The 23,841-nt window shown below is 56.6% G+C and overlaps 1 protein-coding gene across 1 annotated transcript in view; it reads left to right on the top strand.

Moving 5' to 3' along the window:
• RNF123 (ring finger protein 123) overlaps positions 1 to 23,841 on the top strand; it is a 126,254-nt gene that overhangs the window by 69,095 nt on the left and 33,318 nt on the right. Inside the window, exons 29-35 of the mRNA XM_024211346.3 lie at positions 582 to 669; positions 1,010 to 1,097; positions 1,307 to 1,391; positions 4,875 to 5,014; positions 5,207 to 5,395; positions 8,242 to 8,317; positions 9,524 to 9,608. Coding sequence (XP_024067114.1) covers positions 582 to 669; positions 1,010 to 1,097; positions 1,307 to 1,391; positions 4,875 to 5,014; positions 5,207 to 5,395; positions 8,242 to 8,317; positions 9,524 to 9,608 — 751 coding nt within the window. The remainder of the gene's footprint in view (positions 1 to 581; positions 670 to 1,009; positions 1,098 to 1,306; positions 1,392 to 4,874; positions 5,015 to 5,206; positions 5,396 to 8,241; positions 8,318 to 9,523; positions 9,609 to 23,841) is intronic.

Genomic DNA, 23,841 nt, shown 5'->3' with positions numbered 1-23,841 from the left:
GGCTGTGTCAGGGCTGCTGGGCACCCTGGGGTGGCTTTCCTAGCAATTGCTGAGGTTATTGCATTAGTAGGGGAAGGGAAGGGGGGCAGAGAGTCCTAGCTACTGGCATGGGGTGGGTTCTCCTGGGCGGGCTCCTCTGCCGATGGCAAACCCTGGGCAGCTGCCTGGAGGTTCTCAGCACCATCCCTGGAGTCTTGGCTTGGCGCAGACTGGCCATTTCTCAGAGAGGTCTTGCATTTCCCAGCTGCGTGGGGTAGGGGAATCCATGACCTCCCCGTTGTGCAGGTGATGGACAGAGATGAGCAGGGACTAGGCAGTTCCCCTGTGACTGGAGAAGGCCTGAGGTGGCTCCAAGCCTGGCCCCTGGCCTGGCAGGGCCTGGGAGGCCGCAGGATGGAGCGATCCTGCAGGAGGGGACCCGTTGCCTGTGTTACTAGGGCCCTAGCTAGCCCCTGGATTGTACCATTTAAAATGCCACTTGTCCCTTCTGCCGGAGGCCAGTCCCTTCCCTGGCTCCCTGCACGGCTCAGCCATGGGCCTGGCCCTGCTGCATCAGCCTAGCCCCTCTCGTCTGCCCCCAGACATCCGGGACTCTCTGATGCAGGCGCTGGCCAGCTACGTCTGCTACCCACACTCGCTGCAGGCCGTGGAGAGGATCCCAGAGGAGCAGTAAGTCCCATCCCGCACCCTGAACTGCCATGGGGAGCTGGGGCAAAGGAGCTGGGAGTGGAAGAGTGGGTGTCAGGACAATGGGGCTGAGAGGTCCCTGGGCTGGAGCAGGCTGGACTAAGGGCAGTAGCAGTGATTATGGCTGCTGGGGTAGATCAGCTGCAGACTAGCTGGGGACGGGAAGATATAGCTTAATTTTAACCCCTCCCCCGGGTGTGCCGCGTGTGCTGGCCCTACAGACATTGGTGCCCTGCCATCTCCCTTCCCCCTAGGAGCCCCGAATGTGCCACCCTACCCTCCCTATATTCCTGGCTGCCAACCTGTGCCTTCCATCTGGCAGGCGAATATCCATGATGAGGAACCTGCTGGCTCCCTACGAGCAGCGGCCATGGGCGCAGACCAACTGGATCCTTGTTCGGCTGTGGCGGGTAAGGTCCCACTACCTGTCGCTGCCAGCAGTCTAGGCCCATGCCTCTGGGGCCATCACTCAGCTGCAGGCTAGAGGTCTCAGCCCTCTCCCTGGCAGGCTGGGCAGCACCTGCGGTGTCCCCTTCAGCCTGCCTGGCACAGCTCAGCGCTCTGCCGTGGTGGCCTGGTGAGCCCTGCCCTAACCTTTCCCTTGTCTCCCTCCCTGCAGGGCTGTGGGTTTGGATACAGGTACACGCGGCTCCCGCACCTGCTGAAAACCAAGCCCGAAGATGCCAATCTCCCCAGCCTGCAGAGTGAGTGGGGTTGGGGCAGGGTCTTGCACCAGGGCGCTCACAACATTGCGGGGGGGGGGGGGGCGGCTGTCTGGTGCTGGAGCGCTCACGACATTTGCGGGGAGGCTGGGATCTGGCACCAGGGCAATTGCGGCTGTGGAGGGGGAGATTGGGGTCTGGCGCGAGACGCTTGCGGCATTGGGAGCGGTGGGGGGGGGCAGGGTCTGGTGCTGGGGCGCTCGCAGCCTGGGGGGGGGGGGGGGGGCTGGGGCCAAGGTGCTCACAGCATTGGGGGCGGTATGGGGGGGTGGGGTCTGGCGCCGGGATCTAGCGAGGCCCTACTGGTGGGGAACCAGGGATGTGTCCAGCAGGCCCAGCCGGGGGTGCTGGGAACAGCCCCAGCAGTGTGCAAATGCTGAGCCAGGGGTTCTTCAGCGGGTGATGGAGGAGGCCTGAGCAGAGGCTTCTTGGGACGCCAGGGAGCATACGATGGCAGAAGCCTGAGTGGGGCCTGTTCCCTTCTCCATACCCTGGTGCCCTTGTTCCATCGCACTCCTGTGCTGTTGTGGCCTGGGGCCTTGCTTGTGGACAGCAGCGGGGGCCAGGGCAGCTGGCCGCAGCCGGCTTTGCTGCAGCAGTGACTGGAGCCGTGTCCCTCTGGCTCCAGCCAACCGGGAGTTGGAAGGGCCAGTCTTGGTCTGTTCACTGGGGCAACAGATGATCTGGGGAGCCAGCAAGTTCTGTAAGCAGGCCATGCTGTTCCCAAGCGCTCCGTCTCCACCCAAGCCCTGGGCAAACCAGCTGCACTAGTGGCAGTGGAGGCCACAGAACAACAAACAAATCCAAATGTCACACGGCCACCCAGGCACCTGGCATGCCCATGCGGGGCGCTGGTTAATAGAGGAGTGACAGTGGCATCTTCCTTTGTGTCCTCCCTTTGTCTGTTCCCTTTGCTGCTCAGCCCCTGGAGCTCTGCTCCCTACGTGGAGCTGTGTGAGGGGCACTGGGCCTTGGGTGTGTGTGTGTGTGTGTGTGTGTGTGTGTGTGTGTGTGTGTGTGTGTACACGCACACACAAGTCGCTGGGTCTTGGGGTGTGTGTGCGCACGTGCAGCTGGGCTCTCGGGGGGGGGGGGGGGGGGTGGGTGCGCAGACCAGCCGGGTGGCCTGCGGTGGGGGGGGGGGGGGTGTGTGTGTGTGTGCGTGCGTGCACGAGATGCTGGGCCTCGCTCTCATCCGGTGGAGAGCTCTGGTGATGCCAGGTCAGCGGCTGGCTCGCCGCTCTGGGTGTGGGTGTAGGGCCCTGCAGCCATAGGTGCTGCACTCAGGCGGCACTGCCCCCTCTGTAATGCCGCTGTCTTGTCTCTCTCTCTCTCTTGGGGGCTCAGGAGATCTGTCTGTTGCTAGCCTCCAGCGTAAGTTTGCTGTTTGCTCGTCCCTGTCTTGCGTGGTGGTGCAGTAGCTCTTAGTCCCCTGGTGGTGCTTCCTCTCCAGGTGTGCCTCTGGCCCTCCCCCCACCCACTCCAGTCCTGATGGGAGCCCTAGCGGGGGAGGGGCTCCTTGGCCTTCTTCTCAGCTCTGTGCCAGGGAGAGGGGGCAGCTCATGCCAGTGCCCTGAGCCCCTGCTGCAGCTGTGCAGCGGGGAGCCACTCACCTAGGGCTGCCATCACCATGGTGGTGGCTTCCTGACTCATGGAGCAGGGCGGCTGCCTCCTGCCTGAGAGATGGGGGAGTTGCTGTGACTGGAGAGTGGACAGAGCTGGCAGATCCAGGGTATGAGCTGCACCAGCCTCTGCCTTGGCCTGCGGGCTAGAGAGCGCCATGGCAACATCCCCATGTCCCGTGCTGGCAGCTGTGTGGCACGCTTGCTGCACCCCCAGGGGCAGCGGTGGTGTGGCTCTGCTCCTGGGTGCCCCTGCATCTGATTGGGAAAGGTCTGAGCAGGCAGAGGAATGGGCCTGGCTCCTGGCACTGCTGGTCTGTGCAGCCCCTGAACCAATAATGAATGCTGCTCTAATTGCAAGGGAGCATGTTCCGCAGAGGTGCCCTTGGGTCCTGCCCCTGCCTGGGTGGGGCAGGGGGACAAGGGGCTGATTCCAATGCAGTTCCCATTTGCATGGGCTGTGTCTCAGGGGCGGCTTGAGGGAAGTGCTGCTCCCCCACCCCAGAGCACCAGGTCCAACTGCCAGAGGCACCCCCCAAGCAGCTTGAGCCATTGGGAGTCCATGCAGGCAGTCCACGCTGGCACAGCCCTTGCTCCCTTTCGGCCTGGTGGCCCTGGAAAGCAGGCCCACCTCCCTTAGACCCGGGCACCTTGGCCCTTGCTAGAGGCAGGAGGGAGTGTTCAGAGGAGCAGCGCGCTGCCAGGCCAGGCACCCTTCCCTCCCTCAGGAGGGCAGGGAAGAGTGCCCTGGTCTGCAGCATGCGGGCTCCCTGCTGCAAGGGGGAGGGCAAGGGCCAGGAAGCTTCAGGCCCTGCTGCTCATTGTCTGAGCCAGTCCCAGGGTCGCTGTTGGCGCCAGTCGGTCCCTCCTGGGAGCGGGGCTCTGGCTGCTGAGACCGGGGTGGCTCCACTCAGCAGGACATGCGGGGGCACTGCGCTGCAGCTGCAGGGAGCTGCTGCTATCTGCTTTCCCCGCCGGGGCTCTGCCCCACACGCAGGAACATGGCAGCTCTCCTGCTGCAGCAGGCATGGCTCAGTGCTGGGCCCTGCGGCTGTGGCAGTGATTAGGGGCTGCGGTGCAGTGTCCGTTCCCCTCCCTTCCCCTTCCCTGTTGGGCAGTGCCTAGGCCCGAGCCCCAACTGTGCCAGGGAGGGACGCTGGCTGAGCCACATTGGGCCCCAGTGTGTTTGTGCCGGGGGCTGCCAACGCCGAGAGGGCTGAGCCGGGGAGCAATGGTGGGAGTGCCAAGAAACAGCCTTAGGTTCTCTGCAACAGCCTGCCTGGGCTGCGGGAGTGCAGCCCTGGGGGAGGGCTCTGCCCCATCTTAGGGAGGGAGCACCTTCCTCACTGGCCTTCTGAGTGCAGCCAGGCAGACCAGGGCCCACATGAGGGTGCGGGTGTCTGGGCGCGGGGCAGCGACTGAGATGCTGGCATCAGGAGAGTTACTGCTGAGCTGGTCTGGGGCTTTCTGGAGCCGAGCATGAGAGGCTTGGTTAGCACTTGGCTGCAGGGCTGCTGTTCCCCTGGGAGGAAGGAAGGGAGCAAGAGCCGCGACGGTGCACAGCTGTGGCCCAGTTTATGCAGGGCAGTGCTGGCAGCCCATGGGCAAGCTCTGCTCAGAATAGTCTGTGCACCTAGCCTTGCAGGGCACCTGCCATCTCTACTCACTGTCCAGCAGCCAGGCACGAGGGGCTTCATGCTCAGTCTCCTGCCTGGCCTTAAAGTGCTGCATGGCACCAGGCCTCTGCCTACCCCAGCTGCCCCCCTCCCTGAGCTGGGCATCCCAGGTTGCCCCCTGCCCCAGTGCTGGGTCTGCCCTTGATGCTACTGCCCTTTGTTCCTAGAGCCGTGCCCCTCCACCCTTCTGCAGCGGCACATGGCCGATCTGCTGAGCAGTGACTGCGACATGGCACCCAGCTTCCTCAACAGCGTCCTCAACCAGCTCAACTGGGCCTTCTCGGAGTTCATTGGCATGATCCAGGAGGTGAGTGCCGGGGCTTGGCTGGACGGCACCTAGCGGGGACCCCAGTAGGCTATGCAGGGGTGGGTTCTGGGAGCCAGGCCAGGGCAGCCTGCCTACGGAGTCCAGCAGCACAGCCCTGACGGGTGCATGAGCGGGTGGAGGCCTCTGTTCCTTTCAAGGCCCTGTACTGAGCTGTGCCCTGTGCCCGGGCAGATCCAGCAGGCAGCAGAACGCCTGGAGAGGAACTTTGTGGACAGCCGTCAGCTGAAGGTGTGCGCGACGTGCTTCGACTTGTCCGTGAGCCTGCTCAGGGTACTGGAAATGACCGTCACACTGGCCCCTGAGATTTTCCTCGACTGGAGCCGGCCCTCCTCGGAGCTGCTGCTCAGGAGACTCGCCCAGGTACACCCCCATGCTGGGAGCCGGTGGAGCAGGCGAGAGCACCCTCTGCTGGTGGCAGGATGGTATGAATAAAGAGCCCCCTTCCCGAGTGTCCCTGTTAAAACTACCAACCCAGGGGATCCAGCATCAGTTTCTCAGGCTGATGCACCTGCGGGCAGCTATTGTGGGAGAAATCTGGCTGACTCTAGGCGCTGCCAAGCCCTCCTGTGTGATTAAGCTTTTCCAGCAGGCACCTCATCAGCCCCCTACCCCACAGAAACCTATCCCAGGCAGAACTTCCTGCAGCCCCATGAGGGAGATGAGATGCACGCTCCGGACTGCACACTGAGGACCTCCCCATGCCAGTGGCTTTCACATGGTAGCTGCTCAGATCATGCGGAGATGGCAGTTGTACAAAGCCCTGAGAGAGAGGAGATGCATTAATCTGCTTGCTGTGAACTCAAGGGAAGCAGGGGAGGGGATACCTGGCCTTACTTTGAACTTGAAATCAAGTTAGGTTGGGTATTCCAGACCTGGGCGCACACTCTTGCTGTGCCAATGCCCTTCAATCCTAATCGACAGCCCTCTGCTGTTCCAGTCCCTAGCTTCCACCCCTTCTCAGCTCTGCCAGTGCCCCCGGCGACTGACCTGCAGCCCCCTGCTGTTGCTGTTCTGGGATTTCCTCCTCCACAGCTCTGCCCTTGCTCCTTAATCATGACCCACTGCTATTCCCATCCCTGGCACCTCCATCGCCAGCCACAGCCCTGTGGCTAAAACTAGGATAACTAAAGTCAGTTTAGCAACTTCCCTTCTGCAGTCCTCATCCGCACGTAGCCTTGAACTGATATAATGCTTGGTTTTACAAGTCCCCTTTGGTGTGCAGAGCAGCTGCACTAGCAGCTTATTGAAATGAGGAGTAAAAGGTGACTTGACCCCAGGCCAAGTTCCTCTGCAGGGAGAATGTGGCTGTGAGCAGAGGGCTCTGACATCCAGCAGCCAAAGGCAGAGCACGAGCCAGGACAGGGAGCTGAATTTGGCAAAGATCAAACGAAGCATGACCCCAGCTGTCTGAGTGAGGCCCTAGTCCCTCGGAGCAGATTGCCTGGGCCGGGGGGATTCTCCGTCCTGGGAATCTGTAAATCGAGACTGGACGTCTCTTTCCCAGAGCTCTGCTCTGGCCAGTCACCAGTCATTGGCTGGAATTGCGAGGTGATGTTCCCTGGCCTGTGCTAGGCCCAAGGCTGCACTAGGTCTTAAGGCTCTCTTCTGTGTCTCCACTCTCGGAGAGGTTACTTTGGGCAAGGCCATGTCATCTGGCCAGGGCTCCAGGCAGGGGATGCTGTGCCAGGAGTGACTAGGTACAAGCCCCCTGGGGCCCACATTGGCCAGCTGAGCTGGCAGCACAGCTCCGTGCCCAGCCACCTGTCGGAGCGCAGTGGCATGCCCCTCGCTTCCTGTATGCTCAGGGTTGTAATCGGGGGGCTGCAGGAGGTGTGCAGTACAGGAGAGGGGAGCACCACCAGCAGCTTTCCCCAGGCATGCTGTTGTGTGCCATGCCTGTGTCCCAGGATAGACCACAAGAGGGCATGCTGGCAGGGTCAGACGGTATGTAGCCAGGGTGGGGCCTCGCTGCCTTGAGAGGGGACAAGGCCAGTGAAGGGAGTTATATATATGCAGGTAGGGCAGAGTGAGGGCTGGAGGGGGGGGGGGGGAGAGAGTGAGAGTGGGCCTGTCTGCTCCCGTGGCTCGCCCTGCTGCAGACAGGGAGCACTGGGTGCCCAGGTGGTGCTGGCACCAGACCTGTCCTGTGCCATGGGGGTCCCGCTGGAGCCGGCCCTACTTGGCTGCCCCAGGGATTTGCTTTCAGCTGAAAGAAGAGTAGCCATGATGGCAGCAGAGCAGGCGTGCTGAGTGAGCTGAGGTGGGCTGTGTGCTGGAAAGGGCACGCCCAGAGCCTCAGCTGTCCCAGTGGGGGTTCACCCTGGAGCCTAACAACATTCAGTTTCACTGCCAGGCAAGGCAGAAGTCTGCTGCTTGTCTGGGTGGAGCTTGGTTGTATGTGATTGCTCAGCAGCCTCCTGGGCCTGAGCTGTTTCCTTGCTGTGCTTGGGGACCAGCAGTCCTAGTCCTGTTAGATCGTGGGCTCAGCAGAGAGCTCCTCAGGCCATTGGCAGCTGTTAGCCAGCAAGCACCTACACCCAGCCCTGCTCACAGCTGGCACTTGGTTGGCCCACTCTGACTAGTTCTGCCATTGGCCACGATGTGGCCTGGGACTGTAGCTTTTCCTTGGTGAGAGCTTCCTTCGGACTGACTGCAGCCTGGAATGCAGCCGGTGTGACTGCCCATGTGTTCAGCCTCTCACCGCTGCAGACTGCGGCCCATTGCCCACCAGGGGCTACCTGCACTGCGCGCCCTGTTGATGTGTGTGTGGCCTGCTGGGAGTCAGCGTGCACCCACAGAGGGAGTGTTGCGCTGCTGCTGTCTCATGCAGTGCAGCTGCACTGTCCACTCCTGATGGAACGCTGCATGCTGGGAGCTGCAGTTCCCCCAGGCATCGCCCTGGTAGGGATGGGAGGGCTGCAGTCAGCTCTGTTGTTGTGCTCTGTGGTGTGGATCCTTAGCAATCCATGGGATGCGCTCAGCCAGATGCCTCTTGTCTGGCTGGCGGGAGGTTCAGGAGTAGCTAGTGGAAGAGGGGCTATCTCCTGCCAAGGCCCTGCACGTGGCAGGTGTGCTCTCTGAGGGCGACGTGCTGACTTGGGGCTGGGGCTGACAGCTGGAAAGGGGCTGTTCCGTCCTGCTCAGGCGGGCTCCCTGTCCAGGAGATAGGAACAATCTCTCCTGACATCTCTCCTGTCCCCGCACAGCTGTTGAACCAGGTGCTGAATCGGGTGACAGCCGAGCGGAACCTGTTCGACAGAGTGGTCAACCTCCGGCTGCCAGGTGAGTCACTCTTGTTGGGCCTGGCTGCGTCCTTGCTTGTCAGGAACTCACTGGTGGCTGTGCGGGGGGCCCAGGGGATTCAGGTGCTCCCCCTTGCCAGTGGAGTGATGTGGCTGTGTGAGTGCTTTGCAGAGATAGGCCCGGTCTGTGATCTTCTGGGGCTGTCATTGGGTGCTGGGCTATGTGGCCAGGAACCTCAGGTGCTGCGGGCTGGGGATATAGCACGGGGCATTCTTCTTCTGAGTCAGACAGAAGGGTGACCTGCCAACCCAACCATGGGTACTTGCAGGACAGGCTCTAGGAGATGTGAACAGGACTTCTGAGCATTGTGCTCACTCCCGATTCCTTGGCTGTTTCCATGAGACCCTCTGTCCTACCGCAGGTGTCTCTGCCTCCCTCACTTCCCCTTTGGGTCCTGGCCTCTGGGGTCTCCAGGCACCAAACTCTGAGCAGCTGTTAAACTGCTGCCATGTGGGCACTCTAGGGAACTGGAAAGGGGGCTGGGAGCTGGGATGGGAGGTGCCCGTAGAATGGAGGCTGATCTCCCTGCCCTTCACTGGCACAGGCAGAAGTCCTTGTCTAGTTACGCGTTGCTGAGTCTGTCCTTGGGCTGCGCGGCTGGATTTGGGGAAGGACAGTGCTGTGCTAGCAGCCACCTGCTGTCCCTGCATCGCAGACCATCTCCCCACTTGCATTGCCAGGGGACGGCTGAAGCATAGCCAGCAGATTAACCAGCATGCTGTTGGGAAGTAACGAGGCGAAGCCCCTGGGCCTTGTGGTACTGCTGAGTCAGCCTCTCTCTCCTCAGGGAATGGTGTCTCATCAATGTCCCCTGTTCCCTTGAGACACAGCTCATCTACACTTCCCGTGGGAAGGCTCCAGTCAGCGCCTCCCTCCCATATCACACCAGAGCAGGGCACCAGCCCCAGGGTGGGGGGTAGCCCCTCTTTCCTGAGGCTTTGGAGAAGTCAGTGCTGGCCATGGGGAGATGCCTGCGACCAGGGCCATGTGAAAGGTGCTTATGTGGTTTGGGGGAGTAGGAGGCAGCGCCTCTGGCCCAAGGCTCCCCCAGCGCAGCCATGGGTGCAGCTGAGGTGGGCTGCTGCAAACAGAAGGATGGCTGTCAGAGCCGGGCATGTGCTGGGGTGGGGTACGGCCTGGCCTTCCCAGCCATGGTCATTGCTCTGGCTTTGTTCTGTCCCCCAGGGCTAGAGAGTGTGGATCATTATCCAATCCTTGTGGCTGTGACGGGGATTCTGGTCCGACTCCTCATGGACACTGACTTCCAAGGGTGAGTGACTCCTCCTGCGAGAGGCAGTGTTGCCATGGGGCTGTGCTGTGGTGTAGCTGGAGATGGACTCAGCCTTTCAGAGCCTGGGGATGGGAGTCCCTGCCGGGTGTGTGCTGGTCGCTAGGGCCAACATATCTGCCCCACAAGGTGGGCTGGACAACACATTCACTTCACTCCCTCTGTACTGGCCCAACTGCTGCTCTGCCCTGCCTCGGCTCTGCTGAGACTTCTTCCGTCTCCTAGGCCTGCCTGCCCAGTGATGAGCTCCCAAAATCCTAAGAACTAGTTCCCTACCGGTTCCTCGGCGGCACTTTGACGGCTGGGGGTGTGTCTTCACTCGCTCTGGGTGAAGTACCTGCCGCCGAAATGCCGCCGAAAACCCGGAGCAAGTGAAGACACACACACCCCCCGCCACCAAAGTGCCGCCGAGGACCCGGTAGGGAACCGGTTCTTAGGATTTTGGGAGCTCATCACTGGGCAGGCAGGGCCTAGGAGACGGAAGGAGACCCGGTAGGGAACCACGCGGTGAGTACAAGCCGCACATGCCTGTCTCTTCTTTTCCCCCTCCCCCCATCAGACTCCAACCCATGTCCTGCCCCCGACTGCCCCCCGCAGAACCTGCAACCCATCAACCCCCCCCTGCTCCTTGTCCCCTGACCACCCCCTACCCAACTCGTCCCGCTCCCTGTCCCCTGACTGCCCTGACCCCATCCACCACCACCCCAACAGACCCCCAGAACTCCCACGCCTACCCAACCCCCCCCGTTCCCCGTCCCCTGACCACCACCCCCAGAGCCTCTGCCCCCTCCAACCACTCCCTGCCCCTTATCCAACCCCTCCTCCTGGCCCGGCCCCCTTACCATGCTGCTGTATAAGGAAGCCGTGTGGCCACTGAAGCTCACAGCCCCACCCCCTTACCATGCCGCTCAAAGCGGCAGGAGCTGCAGCGCAGCGTACTGGGGCTCTGCGAGGGTGGGGGGGAGCGGGAGAGGGGCTGGGGGAGCCTCCCCAGCTGGGAGCTCAGGCGGGCCGGAGTTTGCTCACCCGTCCGCCCCTTTAGGAACCGGTTCTACACCGGCTTCTAAATTTAACAACCGGTTCTTGCAAACCGGTGCGAACTGGCTCCAGCTCACCACTGAGCCTGCCTAGCTGTGGAGGGGGCAGGCGTGCTCCCTTGAGCACAGAGCTAGCCCTGCTGTCCTCCTGCCGCAGCGCCCCCACTGCTCCGTACACCCCGCTCCTTTTCAGATTGGCCTGTGTCCCATGGCAGCAGCGAGCGGACACCTGCCCGTGCCTCACCTCCACTGTGCTGCTGTCTGGGGTGTTGCCTTTCTTCTTAACTGGTGGCAGTTTAGCCCTCAGGCGGGGCTGCACACACGTGTACACCTCTAGAACCAGCTGTGTAAAATACTTCGTGGCCCTCATCGCCGTAGCGTCTGGGGGCCACTCCAGCTCACGTGTCACTCCCCAGCCTCACTGGGGCAGGGCAGGGCTCCTATCCCGCTCTACAGATGGCAGCTGATGGCCGGAGAGCCCGAGTGACTTGCTGAGACCAGGGAGCCAGTTGCAGAGTAGGAAATGGAACCCGGGTCTCCTGCGTCCCAGGTTAGTCCTCTACCCCATGAGCTAACTGCCTTTCTAAGCTGGCTGCTCTTAGGGTGTCCTGGCAGGAGACTCAGCCCTTTGTGCGGCTGAGATGGAGCCTGCTTTGGCAGCCTAGGTGAGTCAGGAGAACAGCTCTGCCTTCCGGGGTCCCAAAGCCTTGATGTGCTGTTACTATAGGAAATGGCAGGGTGGTGCCATGCGACCCTCGACTTTTCCATGTGTAACCTTCTGCCTCCCTCAGTTGGCTCTGGGCTGGCGGCTTCTTAGTGCCAGGGTGGTGAGCTGCTCTTCTAGGCTCCATGTGGGCTGCCTAGCACTGGGCACATACAGATTGAGCTCACCTGGGCAGGTGGGGGCCTGGCACTTGCCTTGCCTCACATCAGTCACAGGCCCTGGCATGGCCACTTCTCTCCAGTCCCCATCCTGGCCAGCACTGCTGCCAGGCAGGGCCAGCTCTCCCAGGGGTGTTCTGGGTGGATGAGGGCTTGCATTGGCTGTGTGTGAGGTAGGCAGGGGCTGGAGGGACACCTGGGAACTATGGAGATCCCAGACGTAGCTGGCAGCAGCTCCCAGTGTCCTGCTCCTGCCCCACGGCAGGAGGGGAAGGTGTCGAATCCTTGCTGTCCTTGTGTCCCTGTGGTGTAAGGAAGTGACACAAATGCCTGTAGTCCACTGCAGCAGCCTGTGAGCCAAGGGGCCTCTGAACTAGGTGCCCCCTGAAATCACCATGCATGGAGCTTACTGTGGGGAAGGGGCTGGCAAATCCATGAGTGATTTCACTGGCCAGGTGGCTGAGTGTCATGGCAGCAACAGTTGTTGCCCCCTTTCAGGCTGCGCTGTGCCCAAGCACGCTGCTGTGCTCGCGGCCATATCCATGAGACCAACAGCATGGACAAGCCCTGTCCAGGGAAGGGGAGCAGCACGGTCCTGCCAGGCAGGACACCCTCTCCTCCTTCTTGTCTCAGAACGCCCAGGGGCCGTGGTGCAGGCTGAATGCATGTCCTGCAGGCTCTGGGTATGTATGTGTGCTTCCTGCTGAGATCCCAGCCCATGTCCAGGTGGGCCGCTCAGGCTAGCTAAGATCCACTTCGCTTTGTCTGTAAACGCACGTGCATTCTCCCCGAATGCCTTCTGCTCCAGCTCTGCCTCGTCCCCTGCTGGGAGACCCCAGTCCCCATCCTCCGCATCCCACTTTACCTCTGTGCATGTGGAACAAGTTAGTCCCTGGCTTTGCAGAGAGCAGAGCCCCATCTGGCTGGGCCGCTCAGCCCTGCAGTCAGACTCGCTCTGATCCTTCTCTCAAGGACTCAAAGATGTACACAAATGCATCTAATTATATCCTGTCTCCTGCGGTCCCTGCACCAGTCACACAGCCCTGAGCATGACTGTGCCAAGTGTTCAGCGCAAGGTCACTAATCAGTGGCCTTTTCTGCTTTGCAAATGCAAACAGGCTTTGCTCTCCCATAGACTTCACAGAACTGCTTGTTGTTGCTGGCAGCTCTCCCTTTGGAAGGGGCTCAGCACTGTGATGGGGAGTGAGCTCCGGGGGCACCTCCCTGCCCTGGCCTCCACAGCTCCTGCCCCTACTCAGGTTGCTGGACCTGTCAGCCAGAGGGAGGGGCAAAGGCTTTCCTTTGTGCCCGCAATCAGACCCATGCAAACTCTGGGAGGGCAGCACGAAGAGCGTGGTGTTACGGGTATGCAGGGGCCCAGCGGAGCCTCCATAAGGGGATGTGTGAGATCCCAGTTCAACTCTCGGCAGCTGGCAAGGCTGTGGGTTGGCACTTGGTAAAACCCATCTCTGTCCTTATGTGAACCAAGCAGTTCTGACGTGGAAATCAGCAAGGCTTCCAAGCTGTGGAACCTCAGCAGGCCCCTTCTTGGGCCCCCTCTTCCTCTCCCTTGCTGGCTGTCAGAAAGAAGGGTGAGCAGCAACCCCGACCATGGACACTACTAACCCTTGGAAGGGCAGGCATCATATTCCAAGCAGTGAGGCAAGCGCCGTCCCCACACACACCCCGACCCCCTGAACAGTGCACATCTGAGTTAAACCTCATGGTTGGAACAGGAGTCTCCAGATGCCCTTGGGGGCAGTGGCCAGCAGCTCAGACAGGAGATTGCCATGTGGCAGGGCAGTGAGCAAAACGCAGCGACTGTAATCCAGCCCCCCCCAGGTGTCCCTGCGTGGAGGCAGCAGCTTCCTGGGCGGCATGGACCTCAGCTCTGATCCCATCTGGCAATTCCTGTGCTCCTGAAAATATCAGGGAAAGTTCCTTGCACTGTGGCTTGTTTAGTCAGGAAAACATCTCCCCCAGGGCTGGGATTGGAGCCCTGTTGCTTGGGGCATTTGTGGTTAGGCTAGTCCTGGCCAGGCCCAGAGGGACCTAATAGAGCTCTTCCATCGCTGCGTGATTTTGTTTGCCTGTTGTTTAATCCATAAAACCCTGCACTCGCTTGTCTGCAGGGGAGATTCCTGAGCTGGCACTCTCTTGTTTCAGAGCTCAGGCGGCTGCAGCCAGGGCTGGAATACTCAATGGGCCGCTGTTACACTCTGGCCCATGCTTTGGCTCCTCTTGGAGTACAGGTGCCTGGACCCCGCTCCCATGACTGAATTGCCCTGAGCTGGAGGTGGTGTAGTGGTCAAGTGAGAGGAGAGTTCAGAAGGTGCCTGACAGGAGGGGGCCTGGAGCCAGGCAGACTCAGCTGGTATTTGAGTGTAGCATCAGAGAGCAGTCCAGTTACCCCAGCAACGCATTGCCATGGGGCAGGAGGCGACAAGGCATCTCATTACAGACCTTCTCTGGTGGGGCGAGCCCCCTGGAGCCAAGAGAGGAGCGTTTCCCCAGCAGAGCTGATGAGAGGACCTGCACTGACCATCATCCTATTTCAGGGCTGGACAGAGTGGGCTCGAGAGAAGCACTGCAGTATTTAATACCTCTGGTCACGCTGGTGTTAATTGTGGTGAGTCACAGCTCTCCCATCACACCCTGTCCTACTGCTCATTATACAGCTCTCCCTGGGTGGTTGTTACCACATGACTTCCCAATGCTTCCCGGAGGGGGAAGGCAGAAAGGGATGGCTCTAACTACCGGTGTTCAAGTGTGGGGAGCATTCTCTGCAAAGAGAATCGGGGGCTTGTTTGACTGGGGCACAAGTCCCAGTGCTTTACCCCTCTGCTTTGGCTGGGCAGGCCACTTTTATCACTTTGGAGGCCTGGATTCCAGTTTGCTTGAAATCATTAGGGAAGCTGATTTTGGCCCCATTTAATCCTTCCTGGATGTCAAGTTCAGCACCAGCATTTTGCTGCTCGGCAGAACAGAAGAGTAGCGGGGGGCTGAGAGTTGGATTGAGGGGCACTGACAGCTGTGTTGGGGGAAGCCCAGGCTAGAATAGCAGAGACTGCAGTGCCAGGCCAGGATTTGTCAGCAGAGCTGTGGGGAGCCCTGCTCGGTGCGCCCCTGCCTTGGGCTTGGTTCTAGTTATTGTTGATCTGTTTTCACTAGCACAGAAATGTACTAATGAGAACAATTGACAGGCAGGGCTGGCCGCAGCAGGGCTGCCCGCAGTGGGCCAGTGGGAAGGGATTAAATGTAATCCCTCCTGGAGCAGCTTTAGGGAAGGGCCCTGCCACACCTGACTCCCCTGCCCTGCCAGTTCAGAACCTCTCCCATAGTGGGACAGCAGAGGGAATGGGCCTCAGGCTGGTGTGGGGGTGCCTTGTTTCCTTTCCCTCGGTGGCAGCCTGGCAAGGGATGGGGCTGGAGGCAGGGAGCTGGCACCAAGCGGCAGAGATCAGGGTACTCTAACGAATCCAATGAGTCCCTGAACCCGGGTCTCCAACAGCTGCCTGTGCTGGTGAGAAGCCATGCCCTGGTGTCCAGCAGGGGCCAGCGCACCACCTGGGATAGACCATATGACTTCTGTTGCCTGGCCCATAGGAGTCCCGCTCCACCCAGTTGGGGAGGTGGCTGCTGGTGATCACTGGACACCCCAGATCCACTAGTCCCCTCCCTAGGGCTCCCAAAATACCATAAAGGACTTAAACCTTTATCTCACAGGATATTTTTGCTCTGCCCTATCCAGAGTCTCCTCTTCTATGGGGTTCAGTTGTACTTAGAGACATTTCTACCCTCAAAAAACCCACATCAAAGAAAAGAGTCTTCCCCTTCTACGTCCACAAGCTGGAGTATCCTCCCACCGCTACCAATGGTACCACTGGTAGAGCAGGACCCTACCTTTTCATTGAGCAAATCCAATGCTCCAGACGACCCTCCCCGTGAGGGAAATGAGCCCAGACAGAACCCATAGGAGGCACAGAGGAGGCTGGGGTGTGTCAATCTCCTCACCGGATGAGGTAATTGCTCCTTCCTCCCCTTGCCTCTCCAATGACCATGCGCAGTACCAGGAGCTGTTACAGAGGGCAGCAAGCGAGCTTCAGATATATCAAGGAGGTCTAGAACACACAGCATAGTTTACCGAACATCCTTCAGCCCTCTGGCCCTACTAGGGTGGTCCTTCCAGTGAATGAGACCATTTGGAAACCCACCAGGTCTGTGTGGCACATCTCTGCCTCCTGTGTCCCTACCCCAAAGAGGACTGAAAAATGATATTTCATGCCAGCTAAAGGGGCAGAGATTTTATTTACTCATCCAGCGCCCAACTCCTGAGTGTTGCAGGCAGCTACAGGGAGGTCCAGAGCACAGCACCCCAAGACCACCCCAACTGACAAGGGTGCTAAATATCTTGACCTCTTGGGAAGAAAATATTTTCATCAGTTACTCTCCAATTCAGTGTTGCTAACTACCAGTTATTAACAAAGTACGACTTTGCAAATTATTCTAAATTTCTGGAATTCAGAGACAAACTTCCTCAGGAAGACAGGGCTCAGTTCCAAGCCCTCATTGATGTAGGCAGATTGGTGGCTAAGACATCACTCCAAGAGGCAGTGGAGAGCCATCACCACAGCTGTAGTCATGAGGCATGAATTGTGGCTGCATTTTTTGGGGTTCCCCAGGAAGGTTCAGCATGTCAAAGGGAAGGTTCTGAATGATAAGTCTAACATCTTCAATGAGAGGTCACTATGCTCTCTTAAGGACTCAAAGACAACCCTCTGCTTCCTAGGTATTTACACTTCATCCTCGAAGAGAAGACACCACAAGCAAACTTAGACCCAGATTTTCCCCCACAGACCTTTCAGCACTAGTGCCCTTATGAGCCACTACGCAAGCAGAGTTCAGAGACCCTAATACATGGCTTCTTCCACCTCTACGGCCACTGCCCAGCCCCACTTGCTAGCTAAGGGGTTCTTTGGATGGAGTGCTCAAGGACCGCACACAAGTATTGATGCCATGCCCGGTGTCCTGTCTCCTGTCTCCAACAGAGGCTAGTAACAAAGCTTAAGGGGGAGTGAGCAGAACAAGGCAATTTTTTGAGAGATCCACCCCTATGTTCCCTTCCTTGCTTCTGACAGTCAGACATTTATGTTCCCCCTGAGTAAGGGGTTACATCCCTGACCACCTTGGCTAATAGCCATTAATGGACCTATCCTCCCTGAATTTATCTAGTTCTCTTTTGAACCCAGTCATACTTTTGGCCTTTACAACATTCCATAGCAATGAGTTCCACAGGTTAATTGTGCATTGTGTGAAAAAGTACATCCTCTTGTTTGTATTAAACTTGGGTGACCCCTGGTTTTTAGTATTGTGGGAAAGGGTAAATAAATAACACTTCTCTTTTCACTTTTTTCACACCATTCTATCCTATCACCCCTTAATCATCTCCTTTCTAAGCTGAACAGCGCGAATCTTTTTAGCCTCTCCTTGTATGGAAGCTGTTCCATTCCCTTGATTATCTTTGTTGCCCTTCTCTGAACCTTTTCCAGTTCCATTACATCCTTTTTGAGATGGGGCAACCAGAACATCATTATTCCAGGTGTGGGCGCACCATGTATTTTTATAGTGGCTTTATATTTTCTGGTTTTCTATCCTTTTCCTAATAGTTTCTATCATTCTGTTAGCCTGTTTGACTGCTTCTGCACACTGAGCTGAAGTTTTCAGAAAGCTATCCATGATGACTCCCAAGATCTTTCTTGAGTGGTAATAGCTAATTTAGAGCCCATCATTATATTTGTATAGTTGGGATTATTTTTTCCAGTGTGCATTACTTTGCAATTATCAACACTGAATTTCATCTGCCATTTTGTTGCCCAGCTTTGTGAGACCCTTTTGTAACTGTTCAGTCAGCTTGACTATTTTGAGTAATTTTGTATCATCTGAAAACTTTGGGACTTCTGTTCACTCCCTTTTCCAGTTCACTAATGAATATGTTGAGCAGGACAGGTCCCAGTATGGATCCCTGGGGGACCCTGCTGTTTACTTCTGTCCATTGTGAAAACTGACCATTTATTCCTACCTTTTGTTTCCTGTGTTTTAACCAGTTACTGATCGATGAGGGGACCTTCCCTGTTATCCCGTTATTGCTTAATTTCCTTAAGCGACTTTGGTGAGGGTTTTTGTCAAAGGCTTTCTGAAGATGCACTATATCCACTGGATCACCCTTATTCGCATGTTTATTGACACACTCAAAGAATTCTAATAGATTGGTGAGGCATGATTTCCCTTTACAAAAGCCATGTTGACTCTTCCCGAACAAATCATGTTCATCTACCTGTCTGATCATTCTGTTCTTTCCTATCGTTTCTACCAATGTGCCGGCTACAGAAGTTAGGCTTACTGGCCTGTAATTAAATATATATATAATCCTGGATATAGTGCCAGGATTGCCTCTGGAGCCTTTTTAAAAATCAGCATTATATTAGCTACCTTCCAGTAATTGGTTCAAGTGATAGGTTACATACCACAGTTAGTAGTTCTGTAATTTCATATTTGAGTTCGTTTAAAACTCTTGGGTGAATCCCATCTGGTCCTGGTGACTTCTTATTGTTTAATATATCGATTTGTTCTAAAACAGTGTTCTACTGACACATCAATATGGGACAGTACTTCAGATTTGTCTCCCAGAAAGAATAGTGCTGATGTGGTTATTTCCCCCACATCCTCCACAGTGACCACAAAGGCAAAGAATTCATTTAGCTTTTTTGTAATGGCCTTGTCTTCCTTGGGTGCTCCTTTAACACCTTTGTCATCTAGTGGCCCCACTGCCCTGTTTGACAGGCTTCCTGCTTTTAGATAGATTCATAGACTCCAAGGTCAGAACAGACAATTTGAGATCTAGTCTGACCTCCTATATAACACAGGCCAGAGAACTGCCCCACAATAATTCCTAGAGCAGATTTTTTTTTTAAATCCAATCTTGATTTAAAAATTGCTGGTGATGGAGAATCCACCACGACCCTTGGTACATTGTCCCAGTGGTTAATTGCTCTCACTGTTAAAAATGCATGCCTTATTTCCAGTCTGAATTTGTCTAGCTACAAGTTCTTCTGATGCATTTAAAAAAATTCTTACTATTTTTGCATCTTTAGCAAATTATTTCTCAGATTTTTTTTTCTTGGCCTGCCTTCTTACATTTAACTTGTCGGAGTTTGTGCTCCTTCCTATTCTCCTCACTAGGTTTTGACTTCCAAATTTTAAAGGTTGCCTTTTTACCTGGCCTCCATTACTATGCTGTTTAGCCATTGTGGCATTCTTTTGGTCCTCTTAGTCTTTTAGTCTGTTCCTTTATTATGGTGATTTAATTAGTACCCATGCTACCTGCAGGCATTTAACCCTTGTGACAACTCCTTTTAATTCCCATCCAACAAATGTCCTCATTTTTATGTGGTTCCCCTTTTTAAAGTTAAATGTTACCATCTTTGGGTTTTTTGGTATTATCCCCTCTACTGGGATGTTAAATTTTAATTACATGTGGTCACTATTACTCATGGGAGAGTTCAGCTATAGTTATCTCTTGGACCAGATCCTGTGTTCCACTTAGGATTAAATCAAGAATTGCCTCTCCTTTTGTGGGTTCCAGGACTAGCTGCTCCACGAAGCAGTCATTGATGGTGTCTTGAAATTTTCTCTCTGCAGGTAACATTTACCCAGTCAATGTGAGGATAGTTGAACTCCCATATTGTTTCAATTTTTGCTTTTGTAGGCTTTCTTTCACATACAGTGCCACTCTCCTACCAGCACAACCTACTCTCATTCTTGTGTATATTATACCCTGTATTACCATGTCCCATTGACTATCCTCATTCCACCAAGTTTCTGTGATGCCTGTTACATCAGTATCCTTATGTAATGCCAGGTACTGTAGTTCACCCATCTTAGTATTTAGACTTCTAGCATTTCTGTATAAGCACTTGTATATTTTGTCAACATTCAGTTGCTTGCCTTCATGTGTTATATTTAAATGGGACACTGTTTCATCTGGCTGTTCCTCACTAGCTCTTACCTGTACTTTACAACTTTTTTCATACACTCTTTACTAGGATATAGAATTTCCCCCTTTAATAAATTAATCACTAAGGGATGGCTCTGCCCAAACCATGTACTCCTCTACACCAGTCAGCTTTCCCCCAGCCCTTAGTTTAAAAAAATCCTCTATAACCTTTTAAATTGTATATGCCAGCAGTTGAGTTTCTCTCACCTTCTCACCACACACCCCCTTCCCCACCCCTTCGCAGGGACCACTCTCACAAGGACATCCTTAATCAGGAGGTGGGGTCTTCCTCTTTCAGAGTTAGGCGGTAGAGCAGGTGTCACTCCAACATCAAGGAAAGGAGTTCTACTCCCCATATTTGAGTTCCCTCCCAAAATGGAGGATAGAGACCAATTCTTGATCTATGCCACCTAAATGTCTTTATTCACAAATCAAAATTTTGCATGGCAACATTGGCATCTGTAATTCCCTCCCTGCAGTTTGTGGCCCTCAACATGAAAGATCCTTACTTTCATGTGGATTTTCACTAGTCCCACAGAAGGTTTCTCAGATTCATGGTATGGCAAGAGCACTGCCAGTTCAGAGCACTCCCATTTGGGCTGACAACAGCACTTAGGGTCTTTGCAAGAGTCTTCTCAATGGTGAGTCTTCTCCCAGATGAGACGCAACGGCCGCACTGTTTTCCTGTATGTGAACGATTGGTTACTAATGGGCAGCTCAAGCCAGGTGGCCTGGTTGGCTATCCTGTTCTTGCTCCACCTTCTGGGATCACTGGGGATCTGCATAAACAAATACATTCTCACTTTGACTCTGAGGACTATAGATTTCATAGGAGCGACCCTAGAGACATCCTCAGGAGAAGCCTACCTGCCTATAAACAGAGTTCAGGCTGTGAACGGTCTGATTAAACCAAGTCACCCTCTGACCTCTTGCCACAATCAGGATCTGCCTTTCCCTACTAGGCTGCGTGGTGGCATGTACGTGTGTGACACCGTTTGCCAGACTCCACCTTTGTTGCCTGCAGGCCTGGCTTCGGTCTGTTTACACACTGGACAAGGACAACATGAATGACAGGGTAACAGTCCTACCAAAAGTCAGAGCCTCTCGTATGGTGGATGAAACCAGATCAGCTGTGAGAAGGAGTTTCTTTTCTTCCACCCATCCGCAACGCAACCATAATTACAGATTCATCCCTTATAGGATGGGGATCCCACATGGACAATCATAGTGCACAAGGCACATGTCAGAACAGGTTGTGGAGTAAAAGCCCCATTGCCCAGACCCTTAAAATTAGCCTGGCCCCAGCCTGAGGTAATGTGCAGTGGGCACCAGCCCTGCCGGGGCTCTGCAGATGGGCTAGCTGGCTGCCAGGAGTTGAGCTGCTCCCTTGGTCTTCGGGTGACTGCTCTAGCATCAGCCTAGCTGTAGTCCCTGGTGGTGCTGAGGTTACTGACTCATGGGAGAGTGGCAAGTGCTCTCTAAATGCCAGTCAGGAGTAGTCTCCCTCCAGCAACCTGCTGGCAACCCAGCTGCCTTTGACTTTGGTGGTTTGTAGCAAGAGCAGTAAGTGCTTGGTGAAGATCAGGACCCACATGGCTCAGCCAAAGGCCTTGTCGAGCTAGGGAGATGAGTGGTGCCCAACACCTACTGACATTGGGAGGTGCGTTAGCCCCAGTGCCTGCGTCCCGCTCTTTGCTCCTCTGTGCTGTGCTGGCATCCCACTAACTGAGTGGGTGCAGAGCCGCTTGGCCAGCTGAGCTGTACAGGGCTCAGAGGAGGTGGCTCAGGGCCTGTCTCTCCCAACCACGCACGTGCTGGGACTAGTGAGTGGCAGGAGCAGGGATCCAGGCTGTGTTGGCGGTTTTCTGGCAAGTGCAGGCCTGGCAGAACTTTGCATGGACTCAGGACAAGTTTGATACCCTGCATTGCTGTACACAGCCCGGGCTGTGGTGTCTGCCCAAGGACAGGCCGAATGGGGCACAGCCATGTGTGTCATGGATCCAGCCCACACAGCAGCAGTAGCTCAGTGGGCCTGTGTGCTCTCCCAGAGCACAGCCAGGGGTGGCAGCTCCCAATGTACCATAGTGATCTAGCAGCTAGGACCCGAAATGCCAGCCCCCGGGAGGCTCAGCAGGCTGCTCCCAGCCACCTGATCAGGGCCCTGAGTGGGTTTGCTGAGAGAGGATGGTGTGTTCTGGGGGGACAGCCCTCAGTAGGGAGGCTGGGTCCAGGACTGTGGTCTTCATTGCTAGTCTGATCCCTGCTAAGAGACCTGAGTGGCTTCAATGAGCCTCTGTGCTCTGAGTACCCCCTTTCCCCCTGCAGGAACTGAGGCAGAGGCAGTGTGGGCACTGGACCCCTCCCACTTGGGCCTTCCCCGAGAGAGGCAGCTGTGCAATGGCAGCAGGGCTTTCCTGTGCACAGCCAGCTTCAGAGAGCCCCCTGGAGCAGCCAGGCTGGCACTGGGCTGCTGTGGGGAGGGGTTGGCTGGTCAGAGCCTAGAGTGAGCGCTCCCATGGGGCAGCAGGCTGCAGCGCTCTGCCCTGCTCCCTCAGCTGTCCTGTGTGTGTGTCCCTGGGCTCCTCCTCAGGGCATAGCCCTGCATCCCCGCCAGGCTTCCTGAGGCAGGAGCGGGGGAGTTTGGCTCCCACTGGAATCCTGCAGGGATGTGAGCCTGGCACCCTGCGCTGCCCCGCCTCCTTACGCTGAGGGAAGCGCCTGGTCAGAGAGTTAAAGCTGATGCGCCCATAATGCAAGGGGCCTGTGATGTGGGAGGCTGGCCTGATGGGGGTGTGTGTGATTGAAACAACCTTGGTTTCCTTGTTTCTTCCATGGCTGGCCTGGCCCTGCTCTGCCCAGCTGGGTGGGGTGAGGGACAGGCAGTGAGATCACATTACTGGAGAGGGGGAGAGATTCTTGTCTGGGTTCTTCTCACCCATTTAACTCCACTGCCTGGGAGGCAGCTGTCTCCACGCATAGGCTCCGGGGACTCCCACCTCAGTTCTCTGCTTCTCCAAGGAGACCTCCAGCAGCACCGGGGAGATCAGAGCACAGGAAAAGCACAAACCGGAGCAAAGCCTTGTTGGGCAGGAGGCAGGGTGAGTCCTCTCTACCCCACGGAACTGCAAAGCACTCTCCTCCCCCCTCCTCGCAACAGAACAGTCAGGACTAAGACATGTCGCCTGGGCACTGTGCTGGGAGTAGGGAGAGGGCGTCTGCTGTGGGATTCTTGCTCCCCTAGTCTGCTCTCCTGGCTGCCCTGGCAGATCCTCCCACCCCTCGTGCTGGACCCGGGTGGGCACCATGTCTGATTGACGTAGCGTAAGAGCCTTTCTGCCAGGACTTGGCCGTCAATGCTGGGCTGTGCTGGCCATTGCACTGAGCACAGCAGCAGGGACTAGGGTGAGCTTGGCCCCTACCTTGGCCCACAGCGCTGGAGGCAGCTCCTCCTGGACCATGCCCTGCATCCAGGCTGCCCTCGGCTCCTCCCAGAGCATTCATCCCCTGGTTGCATGCGGTCCTGTGCCACCATTCTCTGACTGGCCAACTCGTGCCCCAGGCGTGCCCTGGGATTGTTTCCAGAAAGGGATGGATGCTGAGGCTAGCCTGTGCCCCAGTGCCCTGGGAACGATTTAGCCCCGGCCTTAGACCTTTCTGTATGATAGTGCACGGGCACACAGCTGGCTTCCCCCAAGCAAAGCTTTCAGGGTGGCTGGCCCTGCTCAGACCAGAGCTTCCCACACTTGGTCATGGCATGGCCCATCTCTTAGATGAGTGCCCGTTGGGGTGTGAGGGGGTCCATGAATAATAGCTCATTGTAGGAAGGTAGCTAATGTTGGTACAGCTGTGAGCAAGGGGCAGCTGATCCCAGCACACATGTACCCCTCATGTTGCTACTCCCTTCCTGCAACCTGCCTCCTTGTCATGTGCTGTGCCCATCACCTAGCTGCCCACTGCCGTCTCATGAGAAAACAGGGTCTGTCTACAACTGACTGGGGCTTGGGCTGCAAAACAGTGGTGTAGACATGCGGGCTTGGATGGGAGCCTGGGCTCTGGGACCCTGCTGGGGGAGGGTCCCGTAGTCTGGGCTCCAGCCCATAGGCGCCAACTCTGTGGGTGCTCCAGGACTGGAGCACCCACGGGGAAAAATTGGTGGGTGCAGAGCACCCACTGGCACCTCCCTGCCCCCCCCCCAGCTCACTTCTGCCTCCGCTCCACCTCTGCCTCCTCCCCTGAGCAGGCC

This window comes from Terrapene carolina, unplaced genomic scaffold, assembly GCF_002925995.2.
Source record: "Terrapene carolina triunguis isolate 2854851 unplaced genomic scaffold, T_m_triunguis-2.0 Scaffold310, whole genome shotgun sequence".
Taxonomy (NCBI): domain Eukaryota; kingdom Metazoa; phylum Chordata; order Testudines; family Emydidae; genus Terrapene; species Terrapene triunguis.
Note: the sequence above shows the minus strand (reverse complement) of the source record. Positions and strands in the feature narration are given on the sequence as shown.